This window comes from Mastomys coucha, unplaced genomic scaffold, assembly GCF_008632895.1.
Source record: "Mastomys coucha isolate ucsf_1 unplaced genomic scaffold, UCSF_Mcou_1 pScaffold15, whole genome shotgun sequence".
Classification (NCBI taxonomy): domain Eukaryota; kingdom Metazoa; phylum Chordata; class Mammalia; order Rodentia; family Muridae; genus Mastomys; species Mastomys coucha.
The window spans coordinates 69,049,646-69,071,116 of NW_022196897.1; the positions used below are offsets into that span (position 1 = coordinate 69,049,646).

The window sequence follows — 21,471 nt, forward strand, 5'->3', positions numbered from 1 at the left end:
TATTGTGAGACAGGACACAGAGTTTCTCTACATAGCCCTGGCTGTCCTAGAACTAATTGTGTGTACCAGGCTGGACTTGAACTCAGACAGGTCCATCAGACTTACCTCCATAGTTGCTGAGATTAAAGGCTTGTGCCATTACAACAGAATAATAGTTACCATTTTTAGAACATAGGAGTTAGCTTGATATAAGAAATCATAAAGTTCTTTTAAGGATTGGTATGTATTCTAATACCCTTTCATTCTCACTGTGTACCTATAAACATATTGTAATTATTATAATAAATAATAACAAATTGCCTTTATAACAAATATAACAAATTGCCTTTATAAAAAATAACATGATTATATGTATTAACTAAAAAGAAACAGTTTAAGATATTGTAAAAAAATATGAAAATCTAAAGGCAATATTTGGTGAACTTTATCGTTTTTGCTAGTTATATATTGACCCAAATACATATCAAGATTTACCAAATTTTGAAAAATTCATATAATCTTAGTATATTTATATGTATTGATGAGGAAAATCAATATGAATAATATGCTTATATTATATGAATAATAAAATTAATGAATAATAAATAAAATACATAAAAATAATGAATTTATATGAATAATAAAATATAAATCTGTAACAAACACATAATGAGAAGCTTAGTGATGTGTGTACCTCACACTGATTCTGTTACCAACTCCTGATGTGGACTGGTCTTCTCATTTTGATCCTCCTAGGGTTCTATTACTCCTTCTATATGCTATTGTCTAGAAGTGTGAATGTCATTAATCTGTCTAGATATGAATTTCAGGAATTCAAGGTTATAAATTATAGTCCATAACCAGCAATTATCATTATGTACTATACTTAATATTTTATATCATATTTTAAGTGATTCCTCCTTATAAAATGTGAATACAATGATTTTCAGTAGTGTACTATCCTTCTAAATTTTATTCTCTGTGATAAAAATAAAAGATCAAACACTCAGCATCAGGCTAAAAGAAAAGGTTTTCCTCTAAGCAATTTGACCTATTCATCTACTGTTCAAGTCAAGTCACACTGTGTCTGCCCACTCCCCAGGCTGCCTATTGGCAATTCAGAGTCATTTTCACTGTAAGAAATTTGTCACATTGATGCAATGGAGTGATAGAACAGGGAATGATTGCTTTAGTCCTAGAGCCCCTCAAACATCTTGATTTTTTGCTTTAGTGGCAGCTGAAATACCTCCCCAAAGGCAGTAAAGTGGCCCTCACCTCAGCAAGTCAGGACTCAGAATCTTGCAGCTTGCTGCTTTGTTCTTCTGGAGAGGAAGTCGAGGTCAAGCCAGGTTATTGAGATGTATTATTGCTGCAGAGAATTCTATGGCTATGAAAATGGAAGAGCTTTATTTACAAATTTTAGTATTTCTAAATGATTTAAACTGCTCTTCAGTGACACGAGAAAGAAATTATTTCTCAATATCTGTGTGCCAGCATATAAAATTAATGGTGAATTGGAAATAGCATGTATATATGGTAAAATTTATTTTCAATATTTTCCGTGTGTCTATGAGGTGAATCAATGTAATATTGCTCTTTTGTTTAAATATATTACTATACTCATTTCATTTCAGTTTTGATGTTATAATTAAATACAGTATTTCTCCCTCTTCTCTCCAAAGCCTCTCAACTATATCTGCCTCTATATACATATATATTCCTAATTAAACCTATTCAATTCACATAATGCCACTTGTATGTATGTTTTCAGAAATAACTTTGGCACTGGACAACCAATTGGTGTGTTCTTCCTAGGAAAAACCTGCAGATGATTTTTCTCTCTGCTTCTTACAGCACTGGAATGTTGGGACTACACAGGTGTAGCACAGCATTTGGATGTTTTATTTTTAACTTATTCACTTTACACCCCGCTCGCTGCCCCCTCATGATCAGCCCTTCCCACAATACTTCCCCATTCCCCATCTCCACCTCCTCTGAGCAGGGTATCTCCAACCCTGGCGCCTCATGTCTCTGTAAGGCTAGGTGCTTTCTCTCCCACTGAAGTCACACCAGGCATCCCAGCTAGAAGAACATATCCCACATATCCCACATATTCCCCATTCCCCATCTCCATCTCCTCTGAGCAGGGTATCTCCAACCCTGGCACCTCATGTCTCTGTAAGGCTAGATGCTTTCTCTCCCACTGAGGTCACACCAGGCATCCCAGCTAGAAGAACATATCCCACATATTCCCCATTCCCCATCTCCATCTCCTCTGAGCAGGGTATCTCCAACCCTGGCGCCTCATGTCTTTGTAAGGCTAGGTGCTTTCTCTCCCACTGAGGTCACACCAGGCATCCCAGCTAGAAGAACATATCCCACATACAGGTTTTGATACAGGTCCTGATCCAGTTGTTCAGGCCTCAAATCAAGCTCAGATCATTAGGCTTATGCTACAAATAATTTTAACCCTCTTAGCCACATAAATGATGCTTCATAGTACTTTACTAGTCTTGTTGGCATATTTTATTCTTACTATACTTTGCTAATATTCATAAGTTAACAAATATATTTATCCACTTTGAAAAGTAATTTATGCTCTCGTTTTTTGCCTTTCCTATGTAGAGTTACTTATAGTTTAGTTTTAAAGGAATTGAAAAACTTTCTGGGAACTATCATTAATAAAATTCAACTTATTCAGAAGAAAATTAATTCTGAAAAATATAAATCTGTAAGTCTAACATTCTCATTATATGTGGCTTTGGTACCAATAAATTCTTGGATATCAGAATTGTATTGTTGTTAATTCCTTCCAAATTTGATTGTTCCATTATTTAAATAAGGGTCATCTCAGAATATATTATGATGCTTCTGGCATTTATAGAAATGAATATATCTGTATTTATATTCTCTGTAAGTGGTAAACATGACTTAGAACAAAGAAAATGAATGGTCTGTTGTTTAAGGTTAAAATCATCAGAAAGAGCTGACTGGTTCCGGCACACACCTTTTATCACAGTGTACAAAGCAAATTCCAGCTCAGCTGGGGCTTTTCAGAGAAACCCTGTATTGAAAAGCCAAAGGAGAAACAAAACAAAACAAAATCATATGAGAAATTGCACACACACACACACACATACACACACACACAAAAACACACACACACTCACACACACACTCATACATACACACACACACACACACACACACACACACACACACACACACACACAAACACACACACCATATTTTTCCAGGTTTTCTATTTTGAAGCTGCCCAGATGATTGTAATGTGAGCCCAGGATTATAAGGAACAGGGAGGTTACCAGAGAGGTTACTGCTTTCATTACTTCTAACGATACCTGTGTTCTTCAGTGATGAAGAAGATATAGAGAAACAAAAAGCATTCTTATAGACATAAAACAAGCTTTTAAAAGCCATCCAAAGGGAATGAAAAACAAAGCATTGGACAGATTATCTGGTATTATTTCTCCAGAAGAAAAGCTAAGTAGAAGAGAGGTATTGGGAGATCATGAAGAAATTTGGGATCCTACAAAAGAATTCTCTGGGTCTACTTTACCTTCTGCCAATTTGAAACTCACTCAAGGCCAAATTAGATTCCTAAAAGATTATATTAAGGAAATAAAATTTGTTAGTAGACCAATCTACTATTTAAATATTCCATATTAAAATATTTAAATTTTCTATTTAGATATTCCATCCATTCAACCTGAAACTTTCTCTTTTCCCTCCAGTGTGCTTCAGCAGGAAGAAAATTTGAAAACTTGTAATCAATACAAGTTAAGAAGAGATGCAGATAGATTCCCAGGATCAATAATCATGGTGGAGGGAAAGAGCTGACTCAGGTGTCAGTTAGACTGGTGATAACTTATATGAGACAGTATTTGAGCCACCTGAAGTGGGCTACTGAGTTTGAACCAATAGAAGATGTGTCTTAAGACATGTTAAGTTTAGGCTTCAAAATTCAGTTGTATTTGTTATTAGAAAACTTGTATTGTCCAAGGATAGTAGGGTTGGGGATGATCTTAACATGCAAAGAATTATAAATGTCTTTACCAGCAACTAAGAATGTTATAGAATGGAGTAAGAGAAATAAGTAAGAAATTTGTTCAAAACGTACCATCCACACGAGTTTGTATACTAGTCATCTTGACTACTATTTATCTTCTCTCTGGTGAGACTACTTCAGATCAACAAGGTGACCAATTATGTAAAACATAAGAAAATGAAATGTATTTTTAGATCTACACAACAAATTGTATTTTTTCACACTTCACATATTTTATTCATGAGTGTTTTGTTGCTAATTAAATCATTATTATGGCTTTTTTCTTTTATATTTCACACTATGACAGTGACTAAAAGGTTTAAAGGTATCTAAATTGCATCAATTTTTGATGAGTACAGTAAAAGTCTATTATGTTTACTAAAGCTCAGTTAGTAATATGTTATGCTTACTTATTTTTAACTGTGCATATGTATAACGCCTAGATGAACAATGCCACTTAGTAACAACAGACAATCCCCTAAATGTATCTCAACTAATCATATATATTTACAAAGGGAAAACTAATACTGCTACATGAAATACTAATGCCACTGACTAGAAGATGAATTTATAAATATATAAAAATATTACATATATTACATGGATATATGTATGTATTTATGTATGTATGTAAAATTATTCTTTGTTCTAGAAATTCATTTATGCTGGAATATAGATACATGTCATTTTTATAATTTGGGCTTGGAGATGATTTCAGTTGAAGATCTCTTTTGGGCTAGAAAGATCTCTCAGTGGGTAAAGGCATTCAACATTACTAAGTAGCTTTGAGATAAAAATCTCTAAGCTTACATCAGTTTTGTTACTCTAGAGAGGAAAAGCCATTTTCTATCCTTAGTTTGATAACCATTTGGTAATATTTTAAGAACAATAAAAGGAATACAAATATAAGTATTTATAAAACTTAATATAGACCCTTAACAGAAAATTTTGAGGAACCCTAAGCTGGAGCACTACATTTTGTCAGTGAATCTGGGGTGCTATCTTGGGGAGTTTAGTTTTTTGTTTTTGTCTTTGTTTGCTTTTGTTTTTTAATGAAGGAATTTAAGAGTGGACTGTGAAGGAAACATGGTAACAATTATTTAGAGTTAAAAGAAACACTTCTGGTCAGCCAAGCTGTAAATCTGGGCAGGTTCATGGAAGAGGGAGATAGGGAAGAGGAAGAAAGAATAGAATGTGTTTTGTAAGTGGTCATATGGTAGAAAGAATGTGGATTAACTTCATAAATGAATAGTGTGAAAGCCCGGAGTGTACAAGAAAGTATGGCCAGGCTTTGGGTAGGTATCTGAAAGGAGGAAAAAGGAGAATTGGTAAAACATAGGAAAGTATAAATGATGTTTTTCTGAGTAACCCAGAAAAGCAGGTGAGCTTATTACAGCAGCATGGATTCAGCTACACGAGTGACCTCACAGAGAGCAAGGCTTCTGGGAGGGGAAGAATTTTGTCAGTCTGAGGATGATTACTATCCCTCCCATCTCCTCAGTATCTCATATGCTGAATGGACCTCCCTGAGTACAGTTTTTTTGCCCAGCGACTGTCCAGCCAAATGGAATGTTAGGTCTCAGAGGAAAAATCCTGCTGTTTCTGTTTAGTGTTGCTTCTATAAAATTGAATTCAGAGCAGACCACCAGGTATTGTGTAACTAAATTTTAAAAATAATATCTATAGAATTTTCAGTTTGATTTCATCAGTGTTATCTGATGTATTGATTTCTGCTGAATGTTCAAAGGTATTGTAAACATCTGAGATAAAGTGCTTACTATGATAATGTGGAATTACAAAATAAAACATAAAATAGAAAATAACTTTTGTTTCTGTTGTAAAATACACTTCAGTCTTTATGCTTGATTTTCAAGTACTCTTCTTAATTACTAAAAATGATAGTACATAAATAATCACGTTTCTAATTGAAAATTAAAATGAAATATCCTTTTACTTAATAAAAGACATTGCCTATATTTTTATATACTTCAATACATATATAGCTATGTTATTATTTTGTGCAATATTAATATGCTCTTTTATTTAAAGTGACACTATAATCCAAGAATATGAAATATTATTTTAAATTTTAACATTTTTGGTAATAGATGCATAATATATATTTGTAAAGTTGAGCCATAAATCAATCATCCTTCAATTTCTGCTCATTAAAGTGGCTCATATCTTTTGAAAATAATCATGTCCATATCTCTTACAATCAAGTTTCTATTGCTCTCACTCTGCTACTAAAGATCTTATCCAGATTTTTGTTAGCAAATTTTCAAAGCTTCCTATTGTAAGGGGAAGTTAATCACAGCCATCCTGTGCCAATTCAATTTGATAAGCATTCATAGGCACTTACAATGCAGTAGACACTTCTGATCCAGCACTTAAGAAAATGAACTCAATAGTTAGAAAATCAGTTTTAGACAGAACACACACTGATTGCCAAGACTTTTATATTAGAATTAGAATGAGGTTTTTATCCACAAAGAGAACCTTGAGTTAATGGAATCTAAAGAATGAGAGGCCTTGGGGAAAGATATTGTTCAGATCTGATATGCCATTAAGAGATTAGATGCTTTTAAAGCTGCCAGGAGAAAAGTCCAAGTGATACACACTCATGATAGTAATGGGAAGCGAAATTTGAAAAATAAAAAAAAAATAAAAAAGACTTCCACAGTCTCACTCAACATAATGCCATTGATTAAATAATGACTAGAAGGAAATTACACCTTGAAGTCTGATAACATCCACTAGACTACCATCACTGAAACAAAATGTATTTGCTAACATTCTAAGAGATCATGCTGTAGGGTGCATTTCAAGAAGGCTAAATTGATTTAGGAAATGGAGATGCTGATTCTTTGAGGCTGCTACTTCTTTACAAGGTACAAAAGCATATTTAGATTTCAAAAAGCCACTGAAACACTTTTTGATAGAAACAGCTCTCCTAAATTCAAATTGAAGTTCTAACATTTGGAAAGATCAACTGATTTTTTATTAGATATTTTATTTAATTACATTTAGAATGATATTCCCCTTTCCCAGTTTCCTCTCCAAAACAACAACAACAACAACAACAAACCCTGTTACCTCCCACCTCCCCCTGCCCACCAACACAACTTTTCCTGCTTCCTGGCCCTGGCATTCCCCTACACTGGGGCATAGAATCTACACAGGACCAAGGGCCTCTCCTCCCATTGATAACCCACTAGGCCATCCTCTACTATACATATGCTGCTGGAGCCATGGGTCCTACCAAGAGTACTCTTTGGTTGGTGGTTTAGTCCCAGGGAGCTCTGAGATTACTAATTAGTTCATATTGTCGTTCATCCTAAGGGGTTGCAAACTCCTTCAGCTCCTTAGGTCCTTCTTCTAGCTTCTTCATTGGGAACCCTGTGCTCAAGCCAATGGATGGTTGTGAGCCTCTACTTAATTAGTCGGGTACTGTCAGAGCCTCTCAGGAGACAGCTATATCAGGTTCCTGTCAGCAAGCACTTGTTGGCATCCACAATAGTGTCTGGGTTTAGTGATTGAATATGTCAGGGATTCCCAGGTGCGGCAGTCTCTGGATTGTCCTTCCTTCTGTCTCTGCTCCATATTTTGTCTCTGCAACTCCTTCCATGGATATTTTGCTCCCCCTTCTAAGAAGGATCGAAGTATTCACACATTGATCTTCCTTCTTCTCAAGTTTCTTGAGTTTCTTGTGGTTGGTGGATTGTACTTTGTGTATTCTGATCTTCTGGGCTAATATCCACTTATCAGTGAGTGCATACCATGAGTGTCTTTTGTGATTGGCTTGCCTCACTCAGGATGATATCCTCCAGATCCATCCATTTGATTAAGAATTTCATAAATTCATTGTTTTTAATAGCTGAGTAGTACTCCATTGTGTATATATCCACATTTTCTGTATCCATTCCTCTGTTGAGGGTCATCTGGGTTGTTTCCAGCTTCTGGCTATTATAAATAAGGCTTCTGTGAACATACATGTTGGAACATCTTCTGGGTATATGCCCAGGAGTGGTGTAGCTGGGTCCTCAGGTAGTACTATGTTCAATTTCCTGAGGAACTACCAAATTCATTTGCAGAGGGTTTGTACCAGTTTGCAATCCCACCAGAAATGAAGGAGTGTTCCTCTTTCTCCACAACCTCTCCAGCATCTGCTGTCACCTGAGTTTTTGATCTTAGCCATTCTGACTGGTATGAAGTGAAATCTCAGGGTTATTTTGATTTGCATTTCCCTGATGTCTAAGGATGTTGAACATTTCTTTAGATGCTTCTCAGCCATTCAGAATTCCAAAGTTGAGAATTCTTTGTTTAGCTCTGTACCCCATTTTTAATACTGTTATTTGGTTCTCTGTCGTCTAACTTTTTGAGTTCTTTGTATATATTTGGATAGTAGACCTCTATCTGATATAGGATTAGTAAAGATCTTTTCCCAATCTGTTGGTTGGTGTTTTGTCCTATTGACAGTGTCCTTCGCCTTACAGAAACTTTGAAATTTTATGAGGTCCCATTTAACAATTCCTGATCTTAGAGCATAAGCTATTGGGCGTTCTCTTCAGGAAGTTTTCCCCTGTGCCCATATGCTTGATGCTCTTCCTCACTATCTTTTCTATTAGTTTCAGTGTATCTGGTTTGATGTGGAGGTCCCTGATCCACTTAGACTTGAGCTTGGTACAAGGAGATAGGTATAGATCATATTCTTCTACATGCTAACCTCCAGTTGAGCCAGTACCATTTATTGAAAGTGCTGGTTTTTTTTCCACTGGATGGTTTTATCTCCTTTGTCAAAGATCAAGTGATGATAGGTATGTGGCTTCATTTCTTGGTCTTCAATTCTAGTCCATGGGTCCACCTGTATGTCACTGCACCAATACCATGCAGTTCTTATCACTATTGCTCTGAAGTACAGCTTAAGGTCAGGGTAGGTGATTCCACCAGAAGTTCTTTTATTGTTGAGAATAGTTTTCACTATGCTAGGTTTGGTTATACCAGATGAATTTGCAAAGTATTCTTTCCAAGTCTGTGAAGAATTTACTTGAAATTTTGATGGGGATTGCATTGAATCTGTAAATTGCTTTCATCAAGATGGCCATTTTTACTATATTAATCCTGCCAATCCATGAGCATGGGAGATCTTTCTATCTTCTGAAATATTCCTCAATTTCTTTCTTCAGAGCCTTGAAGATCTTGTCATACAGATCTCTTACTTGTTTAGAATCACACCAAGATATTTTATATTATTTGTGACTATTGTAAAGGGTGTTGTTTCCCTAATTTCTTTCTCAGTTTGTTTATCCATTGTGTAGAGGAAGGCGGCTGGTTTGCTTGAGTTAATTTCATATCCGGCTACTGTGCTGAAGTTGTTTATGAAGCTTGGGAGCTCTCTGGTGGAATTTTGGTGTCAACTAAGTATACTATCATACAACCAGCAAATAGTGATATTTTGACTTCTTCCTGCCAAATTTGTATCCCTTTGATCTCCTTTTGTTGTCTATTTGCTCTGGCTAGGATTTCAAGTACAATATTTAATAGGTAGGAAGAGAGTTGGCAGCCATGTCTAGTCCCTGATTTTACTAGGATTGCTTCATGTTGCACTCCATTTAGTTGCACACCTTTAATTCTAGCACTTGGGAGGCAGAGGCAGGCAGATTTATGAGTTTGAGGCCAACCTGGTCTACAGAGTGAGTCCAGGATAGCCAGGGCTATATAAAGAAACCCTGTCTTGAAAAAAAATTGAGTATTTTTGCATTGATATTCATAAGTGAAATTGATCTGGTTTTCTTTCTTTGTTAGGTCTTTATGTCGTTTAGGTATCAGAGTAATTGTGGCTTCATAGAATGAATTGGGTAGAGTACCTTCTGTTTCTATTTTGTAGAATTGTTTGAGTAGTATTGGTATTAGGTCTTCTTTGAAGGTATGATAAAACTCTGAACTAATCCCATCTTGTTCTGTGCTTTTTTTAGGTTGGGAGACTATTAATAACTGTTTCTATTTCATTAGAGGATATGAGAATGTTTAGATCATTTATTTGATCTAGATTTAATTTTGGTACTTGGTATTTGTCTAGAAACTTGTCCATTTTATCCAGCTTTTCCATTTTTGTTGAATAAAGGCTTTTGTAGTAGGATGTGATGACTTTTTGGGCTTCCTCAGTTTCTGTTGATATGTCTCTCTTTTCATTTCTGATTTTGTTAATTAGGATACTGTCTCTGAGCCTTCTAGTTAGTCTGGCTAAGGGTTTATCTATTTTGGTGATTTTCTCAAAGAACTAGATCCTGCTTTGGTTGATTCTTTGTATAGTTCTTTTGTTCCCACTGGTTGATTTCAGTCCTGAGTTTGATTATTTCCTGACATCTACTCCTTTTGGGTGAATTTGCTTCTTTTTTTCTAAAGTTTTCAGATGTGCTGTCAAATTGCTGGTGTATGATCTCTCCAATTTATTTTTGGGAGCATTCAGAACTATGAGTTTTCCTCTTAGGACTGCTCTCATTGTGTCCAGTAAGTTTGATTATGTTGTGATTTCATTTTCATTATACTCTAAAAAGTCGTTAATTTCTTTCTTTATTTCTTTCTTGACTAAGTCATCATTGAGTATGTTGTTGTTCAGCTTCCACATATATGTAGGCTTTCTATTGTTTATGTTGTTATTAAGGAGCAGCTTTGGTCCATTGTGATCTAGTTGGCTGCAAGGAATTATTTCAATCTTTTTGTATCTGTTGAGGCCTGTATTGTGACCAATAATATCATCAGTTTTGGAGCAGGTACCATGAAGTGTTGAGAAGAAGGTGTATCCTTTTATTTTAGGATAAAGTGCTCTATAGATATCTGCTAAATCCATTTATTTCATAACTTCTACTAGTTTCACTGTATCTCTGTTTATTTTCTGTTTCCATGATCTGCCCATTGCAGAGAGTGGGGCATTGAAATCTCCCACTATTATTGTGTGTGGTGCAATGTGTGACTTGAGCTTTAGTAAAGTTTCTTTTATGAATGTGGCTGCCCTTGCATTTGGAGCATAGTTTTCAGAATTGAGAGTTCATCTTGGTAGATTTTACATTTGATGAGTATGAAGTGTCCCTCCTTATCTTTTTTGATCCCTTTAGGGTGAAAGTTGATTTTATTCGATATTAGAATGACTACTCCAGCTTGTTTCTTGTGACCATTTGCTTGGAAAATTGTTTTCCAGCCTTTTATTCTGAGGTAATATCTGTCTTTTTCACTGAGGTTGGTTTCCTGTTTGCAACAAAATGTTGGGTCCTGTTTATGTACCGTCATAAAGTCTATGTCTTTTAATTGGAGAATTGAGTCCATTGATATTAATAGTTATTAAGGAAAAGTAATTTTTGCTTCCTGTTATTTTTGTATTGGAGTTGGAATTCTGTTCATTTGGCTAACTTCTTTTAGCTTTGTTGGAAGATTACTTTCTTGCTTTTCTAGAATGTAGTTTCCCTCCTTGTGTTGAAGTTTTCCATTTATTATCCTTTGAAGGGCTGGATTTGTGGCAAGATATTGAGTAAATTTGTTTTTGTCATGGAATTCCTTGGTTTCTTCATCTATAGTAATTGAGAGTTTTGCAGGGTATAGTAGCCCGGGCTGGTATTTGCATTCTCTTAGGGTCTTTGTGGCATCAACCTAGGATTTTCTGGCTTTCATAGTCTATGGTGAGAAGTCTGGTGTAATTCTGATAGGCCTGCCTTTATATGTTACTTGACATTTTTCCCTCACTGCTTTTACAATTCTTTCTTTGTTTTGTGCATTTGGCATTTTGACTATTATGTGGTGGGAGGAATTTCTTTTCTGGTCCAAACTATTTGGAGTTTTGTAGGCTTCTTATATGTTCATGGACATCTCATTTTTTAGGTTAGGAAAGTCTTCTTCTATAATTTTGTTGAAGATATTTACTGGCCCTTTAAGTTAGAAGTCTTCATTCTCTTCTATATCTATTATCCTTAGGTTTGGTCTTCTCATTGTGTCCTGGATTTCTGGATGTTTTGGGTTAGGAACTTTTTGCATTTTGCATTTTCTTTGACTGTTATGTCTATGTTTTCTATGGTATCTTCTGCACCTGAGATTCTCTCTTCTATCTCTTGTATTCTTTTGGTGATGCTTGCATCTATGGCTCCTGACTTCTTTCCTAGGTTTTCTATCTCCAGAGTTGTCTCTCTGTGATTTCTTAATTGTTTCTACTTCCATTTTTACTCTGTGGTCGTCTGGGCTGATGTGCAGTCATTAGGCACAGTGGGATTCTTTTCTCTGATGTCTGGGTTGCTTTTCAAATCCTTCACCTGTTTGATTGTGCTTTCCTGTGATTCCTTAAGGATTTCTTGTGTTTCCTCTTTAAGGGCTTCTACTTGTTTACCAGTGTTCTCCTGTTATTCTTTAAGGGATTTTTGTGTTTCGTCTTTAAGGGCTTGTATCTGTTTACCTGTGTTATCCTGTATTTCTTTAAGGGAGTTTATGACCTTCTTAAATTCCTCTATCAGCATTATGAGATATGATTTTAGATCCGAATCTTGCTTTTCCAGTGTGTTGGAATATCCAGGATTTGCTGCAGAAGTACTGGGATCTGATGATGCCAAGTAGTCTTGGTTTCTGTTGGTAAGATTCTTGTGTTTACCTTTAGCCATCTGGTAATCTCCGGCTTCACTTTGTTCCTCCTGTGGGTTTGTATGCCTGTGTCAGCACTCCTGGGAGATCACCTCTCTCCTGGTAAGACCTGTGCACAGAGCGCTGTGAATCAGCTGTCCTTCCTGGGTGCAGATGGATACAGAAAGGATCCTGTCCCAGCTGCTGTGCTACTTTTGCTCTCTGTGCCTCTTGGGTGGTCCAGCCTTAGAAAGTCACCAGAGAGAATATGGGGATCTCGCCTGAGTTCTGTGGTCAGAATACTCCCTAGAGACCAGCTTACCCCTGGCAGGAAAGGTGCACAGAGTGCTATAGAAAAGGTGTACTTCTTGGGTGTAGATGGAGGAAGCAGATTAACTGATAATAATACAATAATAGTGAAATATAAAACTGTTACTAGATGTGTTGTAGGATATAAGTAATGATTTACTTATAGAAGAGATAATAATGCTTGACGTAGTTTTCACTAATGCTTTAAATACATTTTTTTTTATTTCATACTGACATTCAATTGTAAAAGATGCTATTGGAAGTATGTCATAGAATGTAAACTCTATAGAAAACTTTAAGTATTATTTGAGGAGAAATAGAGCTGAAAAGAATTGTAGAGATATACATCTAGAAATTAGAAATATTTTAATCATTTTTATAGAAAAAGTTTTCAATTTTGGCTTTTTTATTTTCACATTAAGTAGTTTAATTTTCTATTCTTAAATTATGACATGTCAGGCTGGAAATTTTAATTCCTTATGTTCTTATTTTAGCACCTATGTTTTTGTTAAAAGAATGAGGGTGACTCCCCTGTTAGAATCACAGTCAAAAACAGGTAGTGAGAGAACATCAGGGTTAAAAATCAGGGAATGAAAAGAAAGAAAGGAAGGAAGGAAGGAAGGAAGGAAGGAAGGAAGGAAGGGAGGAAGGAAGGAAGGAAAAAAGAAAGAAAGGAAAAGAAAGGAAGGAAGAAAGAAAACAGGTTCATATAATTCATAGAGTTTTGTTGTCAATTCAGTTAATGGGGATTAAATATAATTCTATTAAAGAAACAGGAGACTGTGTAAATATATTTACATTGACCCAAGAACATCATCGTAGGATAATCATTTCATGTGAGAATTTATATTCATTGGGATTCCCTAGAGAAACAAAAACTATATAATACATATTACAGTGTGAGTGTATGTGTGTGTGTGTGTGTGCAAGCAGTAGGGAGAGGTGATAGATGATAGATGGATAATAGACAGACACAAAGACAGACAGACAGTTGATGAGATAGATCTTTTGGCCTTAATTCATAAATTAGTATATAATTTTAATGCTGTTTTTCTTTTCTCAAATAAAATAAACAGTGGGGTTTAGTGTTGCCATATCCTTTACATGGCTTCAGGGGCTTGCACCTGACTGCCAATTTTGAAACACAAATACTGACAAAGACACAGAAAAGAAAATCTGGGAATGTTCTAGATTTAACTCTCTCATGGAGAAACCACAGTACCTTGTAAGCTCATAAGTTTTTATTATATGTATTTGAACAGAGAGGCAGGGTTATTTTATACAGTTGAATAAAAAGGAGGTTATTATACATAGACAAACAAGAAGTCATGATCTATGGTGCACAGCTGAGTCAATCTTGGTAAGATCAGTCTATATATGAAAGCAATCTTCAGGCTGTCAACATCTGGGGTAAGACAGATATGATAGACAGTAGACTTTTCAGCCAACTTGTGCAGATCTCGTCTGTTGGCCCTGTGCACTGAGAACCTGAAAGAATGGGGCAGATTATATTTTAATTCTGTTAAATTCAGTTTCAATGTATATTTATATATGAAAATAAGAAAAAAGCAATCATCAAAGGAAAATTGTTTGAGTTCAGAAAAAAACATGCAGAAAACGTCATTAAACACATACTAAATATTAATAGAGCAGCACTTCCCCAAACTTTCTCATAATAGGTTAATTTAAACAGAATAACCTGGCATATAGTATACATTATATCTGGGAAAACACAAAAGCCAGGCAGAAGGATATACCCAGATTCAAGGTACATTGACCAGGTTGGGTTCTGTAACTATATTCTGACATCTAACAAGAACAACCTTTTCTTATAAATGTTCATCACAGGAGGCATGAAATCACGTCCAAGAACAATCCAGGCCACAAAATCTACCCAAGGTAAAAGGCCCTGTGCCTTTCTTCTCCTGGAACCTTTCTCAGTTCCCAAGGCATTGTTCACCATGGGTCATTCTTTTGACTGTGGTCCAACAATGGACATTTTTAAAAACAATACTATCAACACCAAACTTGGACCATAAGGGAAGATTTTGCCATTTTTTACCTGAACATGGACTTGGACTCATGTAGGCTGGAGCACTGAAGATCTTACAATTTCCATATGAGTTTACACTTAAGATAATCATGCCATGTCAAACAATACACTTTCACTCAAGACTTCTTATATTCAGGTTTTCCTCTGCTCCCATACATTGTTTGACATTTGATCCACTGGAAAGATTCACAGCCATCAGTGTATTTCTAGAATGTCTCAGAATGTAACAGTGATCTGCTTAGAAATAATAATTGCATCACATGCACTATATTCATGTTTTCTCTTCTGAAAGTTGGCCCTCTTCTTCTGTTGTCCCCATGAACAAACAGCCCAGGAGCATCAGTGCTACCAATAGACTTTGGACAAATCAAACCAGTGTTCAGATGAACATGGTCTGTAGATGACGGTTTTGGCTGTTCTGTTTGCTTCAAGCTGTTTCTTCTTTGTCTATGAAATGTCTCTATAGTTTATCTCTTACCTCCTAACAATCTCTGCTGTAGTGTTTTCAGTGTAATAAGCACTCTCATGGTGAAAATATCATAGGTTGATTCCTAATTAGCATATTTTATAACAATAATCTTGATTGGCAATGAAATCTTTGACTTATTTCTCACTGATCAAAGTCAAGAAGCAGTTTCATAGATGTTATAGTAAAAGAGATTTAATTAAATGAAAAATCATCTCTGTTGACACTGAAGATGTTGGCAAACGGCAATTTGTAAAAGGGTTCTAAAAGGCCCTAGTTGATTAAAATAACTTTTGTTTTCCTCAAAAAAAAATCTAAGCAATTTTTTCTAGTCCTATAGAATTTGGATGGACATGAATTATATCATTTAATTTGTAGAACACTGAAAGACATTTTCCTAGCCATATTTCCAGGTAAAAACAATTTGACTATAGAAATGGCAGTCCTACTAACAACTATTAAGTGGCAGCTCTTTTAAGGCATTGAATTTGTACTGAAATCAAAGTTTTATTATAAAAGTGCCAATCACTGTATTTGAAATTGTTCCCTGTCTACCCATATCCCTACAACCCATTCATTCAAACATAACAAATAACATTTCAAGATCTACTATACAATTTGAATAATATTTTCACATGGTCCAACATTTGTCCTTGATCACAATAAAAATATGAAAAGACAAATTTTCATTGTCACACATATTTAAAATGTGTTTAGAATAACCCTTGGGAATTGAAAGTATTTAGATAAATGTAAATGAATATGTACACAATAGCTACCTCAGGCTGACATGAACTTTGGGCAGCATGAACAACAATTCCTGTAAATTTGAGAGTTATATCACAGAGTATGCAGATCTGATTCTGGACAATCCATCTAATTTGCTTAGCTTCAGTTCCCTCACAGACATAACAAGAAAGCTTTGTAAACATAGGTATTTATTATAAGGATCAACAAGATAATGTTTCCTTAATGAATTTTAGGGAGAAATAGCAGAGGTAAATGGAGAAATACCAAAGATCCATATGTTTGTGAAAATGATTCAAGTTTTTCCGTTAAGTATCACAATATTAGTAACATAACTAACTGTCAAATTAAAAACTTGGAGAAATATGACTCAACAATGGATAAAGTACAAACTTGCATGTGTGATTGAAAGTGTGCGGAAAATAATATAAAGTTCTTTGTAGCTGTTTGGAAACTATTAAAGCCTTTAAAAAAGGAGTGCTTGATCAATTTGATTACAATATTGTTTGCTTTCAGAAAATTATTTGATGATGGACATGAGTATAAAGTATGTATAAAATGTTTACTAAAGTTCTTGCTTGCAATTTTGAAAAATGTCATTAGTAAAACAGTATGAGAAAACTTTTTAAATTTTATTTATTTATTTATTTATTTATTATTTACTCCACATTTCATTCCCCCATCCACCAACAGGCTGTTCCTCATCCTATATGTCCTCTTCAACCCCTTGTCTCCACGTGGATGTCCCCACCCCCACCACACCTCACCTTTAAATTCCCAGTCTCTTGAGGGTTAAATGCATCATCTCTGATTGAAGAAAGACCCGGCAGTCCTCTGCTTTATATGTGTTGGGGGCCTCATATCAGCTGGTGTATATTGCCTGGTTGGTGATCCAGTGTTTGAGAGATCTCTGGGGTCCAGATTAATTGAGAATGCTGGTCCTCCTACAGGGTCACCCTCCTCCTCAGCTTCTTCAGCTTTCCCTTAATTCAACAACAGGGATCAGCAGCAACTGGCTACTAGTTGGGTGCAAATATCTGCATCTGACTCTTTCAGCTGCTTGTTAGGTCTTTTGGAGTGTGATCTTGCTAGGTCCCTTTCTGTGAGTGCTCCATAGCCTCAGTAATAGTGGCAGGCCTTGGGGACTCCCCTTGAGCTTGATCCCACTTTGGTCCTGTTGCTGGACCTTTTTTCTCTCTGACCCGCCTCCATTTCAGTCCCTGTAATTCTTTCAGGCAGGAACAATTGTGGTTCAGAGTTTCGACTGTGGGATGGTAACCCCCTCTCTTATTTGATGCCCTGTCTTCCTGGTGGAAGTGGGCTCTATAAATCCCTCTCCCTACTGTCAGGTATTTCATCTAGGGTCCCTCCCTTTAAGTCCTGAGAGTCTCTTACCTCTCAGGTCTCTGGTGCATTCTGGAGGGTCCTCCCAATCTCTTGAGGTTACCTGTATTCATTCTTTCTGCTGGCCCTCAGAGCTTCAGTCCTTTTCCCTCACCTAATACCTGATCATGTTCTCTTCTTTCTCTCCCTGTCCCTTTTCTCACCCAGGTACTTCCCTCCCTCCTCATTTGTGATTGCTTTCTTCTCCCTCCCAATTGGGACTGAAGTGTCTTCACTTGGGACCTTCAGTTTGTTGACCATTTTTAGTTCTGTGGACTATATCTTGGGTATTCTGTACTATTCTTTGTTTTTGTTTGTTTGTTTTTTGGCTAACAAAAGTTTTCTTGGTTGTAACTCAGCCCCTCTGTCACTATAAGCATCATTTTCCATCTTTTTAATAGAGTTTAAACTTACTAGTTCAAACCCTTTTCAGGACATGTATTTTATTTATTAAAATGGTTTATTATGTATATAAAATTAACTATTTGGGAAAGATTTTATTTAAAGAACTAAAAAATTTCTGTCTTGCTTCTTTGATGTTTAGAACCTTATATTTCACTTCTAAGAACTTGTAATTACCAAGACTATTGATTTCTAACATTGAGCAAATCACAATCATTGAACTATTATATTTTGAATTTATATCCTAAACAAGTTGATGAATCTTGTAATTTATAGTTACCTTTTGAATCTCGTAATTTATAGTTAGTTACTGTTGTCAGTCATATGGACATGATGTTGTCAAATCTTCTGTGACAAAGTTGCACAGTTCAACATTAGTGACATGGTTTAACTGATGTCTATAATACTTCAAGAACTCCTTCTGAAGAAATAGATTATTGCTAATGAGAAAACTCAAAATTTTTATGTTATTTAAATAATACTAAAGAATATAACATAAAAATAAACAGAAAGGGTTACATGTTTACAACTACCTATAACATGCATTAAGATGAATATAAGAAGCAACTTGAAACTGATTCTGTGTGTATCCATAGGTGGTGAAGATACATGATGTTGTACCAATTGAATTATAAGTCAAGTCTGTGACCAATAAGAGTTTAACATTAGCTCAATAAGGTCAATACTTGTAGGAGATATGTATAGAAAATTACTGATTTGAATAATATGAGCAATTCACCTACAAATTTAATAAATATTTATTGAGTAGGTATTTTGTATACAAGGCATTATTCCAAGCTTGTAGTATAAGGTAGTGAACATGCACACAGCATATATACTCAATATCAATTTTAAATATGTTCATTTCAATCTTTGTTCTAGAATTCTACTCTCAAAATACAATTCATCACAATTTTAACACATCATAAACTACTGACAAAATACTATTTCAATCGTGTTTAAAACTATGCATTATCTCAATAAGTAACCAGAGTTAAAATAACTGAGAATGGACTCCTTTGGTATTCCTTCAGTCACATCATACTTGTGGCTATTTGTTGTTTTTCTTCATGTGTGTTAGCATGTTTTTCTGGCTTTCACCCTTGAAAATCATCTCCTCTACTACAAATTAAAATAACAATGTTCAACAGAATAAATTCCTGAACAAAATTAATACTTTATCTAAAGACCTTGATTTGAGAAAAATTCCTGAGCTTTGACATAAAGATTTTTTTAAAAAATAACTTCAATGGTAATCATTTGTCTTAGGTTTAAGGCATCACATTCTAGTACAGCGCATACTCAAATAAAAGAGGTTTTATTTTATAACCAAAATCCATAAATGTATTGAATTTGTTTGAAGCTTGGGGGCTTAAAAAAGTCTGTAATGCATTTTCTAAATTAAGGAAAGATACTTAGAAGACAATAATCAATAAGAAGAGAAGAAAGATCGCAATTTCAATATACCTAAGGCACAGATGCAATTTTCACAGTAATATAATTTCATGGTTGGGCATTTTTCTAAAAAGTAAGGTGGAAGAATATATTTTAGTTAGAAACAGGTTTTGATTGATGCTATGTTTCCCTTTGATGAAGTAGATGTATTGAAAATTCCCTGGAACAATATAACTTTAAAGTTGCTCTCAACAAAGATACTATTAACTATTTCCATATTTTTTTAATAGAGGCTCAAAGAACTGAAACAGAGAGAATTTGCTCGAAATGTAGCATCTAAATCCAGGAAGGATGAAAGAAAACAGGAAAAGGCACTCCAACGTCTTCACAAGCTGGCCGAGCTAAGAAAGGAAACTGTGTGGTGAGTGTATAATGAAATGTTAACTCTTCTTAAAATACACTCAGAAAATAGGGGCGGGAGTTAGAAATAAAGGGCACAAACCTATTTATGTGAATACAGAGAAAGAGTCATATATGTTTTCATGGCCTTTTGTAGAAGTAAAGAGTAATTTGAATTTCATGCAAATACCTATTTAATGGACATTTCACTAAAACTCCAAAATTACTGTGTAATCTCAGCTTATAAAAGTATATTTTGTATCATTCGAGGCCTGTATCTAAGCCATCTTAATTGAAAGCTGTCTCATTTCTTCATGAAATTCAAACCATTTGACTGAAGATGCAAGCAAAGCTCTATCTCCTGACTCTTGGCAAAAAAGCACTTTTGAGAAAATCTTATTTTATTTTTTTAATGATAATTTGGAGGACATTTCTTTGAAATTACTTTTAAATTTGATAAAACGAGGTCAGGAAGATACTGTCACTTCTGTAGCAGTTCAAAATTAGTTTCTCTGTGAATAAACTATAGCTGGACTGTTAGAAGTTCACAGCTCTTAAACTTTGACCTGCTTCTCACAGTGAGCAGCTGTTAGATGTGAACAGAGTTATAATTCAGACCTCACAAGCTGAGCCAGGGCAAAGCTATTAAAAGAAAATCCCTTTGTAAAGTGCCCTTATTTCTCTCAACAAATGAAGTCTCCCTTGTTACTGTCTATAACAAAGATTTTGTGCTAAATTAATAATTTCATATTGAATATTGTCATGGAGTATTTTGACTTGCAAATTTTTTTAAGAATTCCAAATTTAAGCTTTAAAACAATATGAGGTATTTTTTTTAAAATCCCAAGAGGAACTGTTTTTAAAAAGAGTTTTTCAACTATAGTAATGAGATCTGTTTACTGTTGTGGAATCCAATGAAGTATCATTGCAAATCAAGGCTATATAGAATCTTGGGAACTAATTACTAGACAATAAAATGTTCTTGAAGTATAATTGCCACGTAGCTTCTGATATATTAAGAAAGATGTATTTATAATATATAAACATTCTCTAATACTTCATTAAAACTTTCAGTAACTTTCAGTAGACAATATTCTCATTGTACACACACATGAACCTGGACACAACTTCCCATGAATTTTGTACATAAAAACTTGTAATGTTATTTAGAAACAAAACAGACAAGACAAATGTACATTGTCTTGGTGATTTTAAAAATCAGCTATAATATATAGCCCTTTGAAATTTCTTAAAAACAAACCCTTACAATTAAATGAAATTGCTAAGAGAATCCTTAGTATAAAGGTAAAGTTTAAAGATTTTCCATAATATACATATATCAAACTCTTTTTTGAAAAAATAAAAACTTGGCATGTATGATATATTGCCAAATACAGTTGGAATATAATTCACATTTTAGGTAAATAGTACTCTATTATAAAGGACTATATTTTATAACATAACTTACAACTTCAGAGTAATTCCAAAACATTGGCATATCTTCTCTAGCTAACTTAGGTGACAGACAACTCTTGGGGAAAAACAAAGCAGATTTGATGAACTTTGGCTGAGCTGACTCATTGAAAACATTTCAAGCCTTTCTAAAATCTTGATTAGGTTCATGTTTTTTGTTTTTTATTTTGTCCTTTGGTATCTGTTTTATAATATCGA

General features: G+C 34.8%; 1 protein-coding gene across 2 annotated transcripts in view; it reads left to right on the plus strand.

Annotated features, from left to right (window-relative positions):
• Nucleotides 1-21,471, plus strand: part of Znf804a (zinc finger protein 804A) — a 226,656-nt gene that overhangs the window by 200,744 nt on the left and 4,441 nt on the right. For both annotated transcript variants that reach the window (XM_031370803.1, XM_031370802.1), the window contains exon 3: nucleotides 19,692-19,822. In XM_031370803.1, coding sequence (XP_031226663.1) covers nucleotides 19,692-19,822 — 131 coding nt within the window. The remainder of the gene's footprint in view (nucleotides 1-19,691; nucleotides 19,823-21,471) is intronic.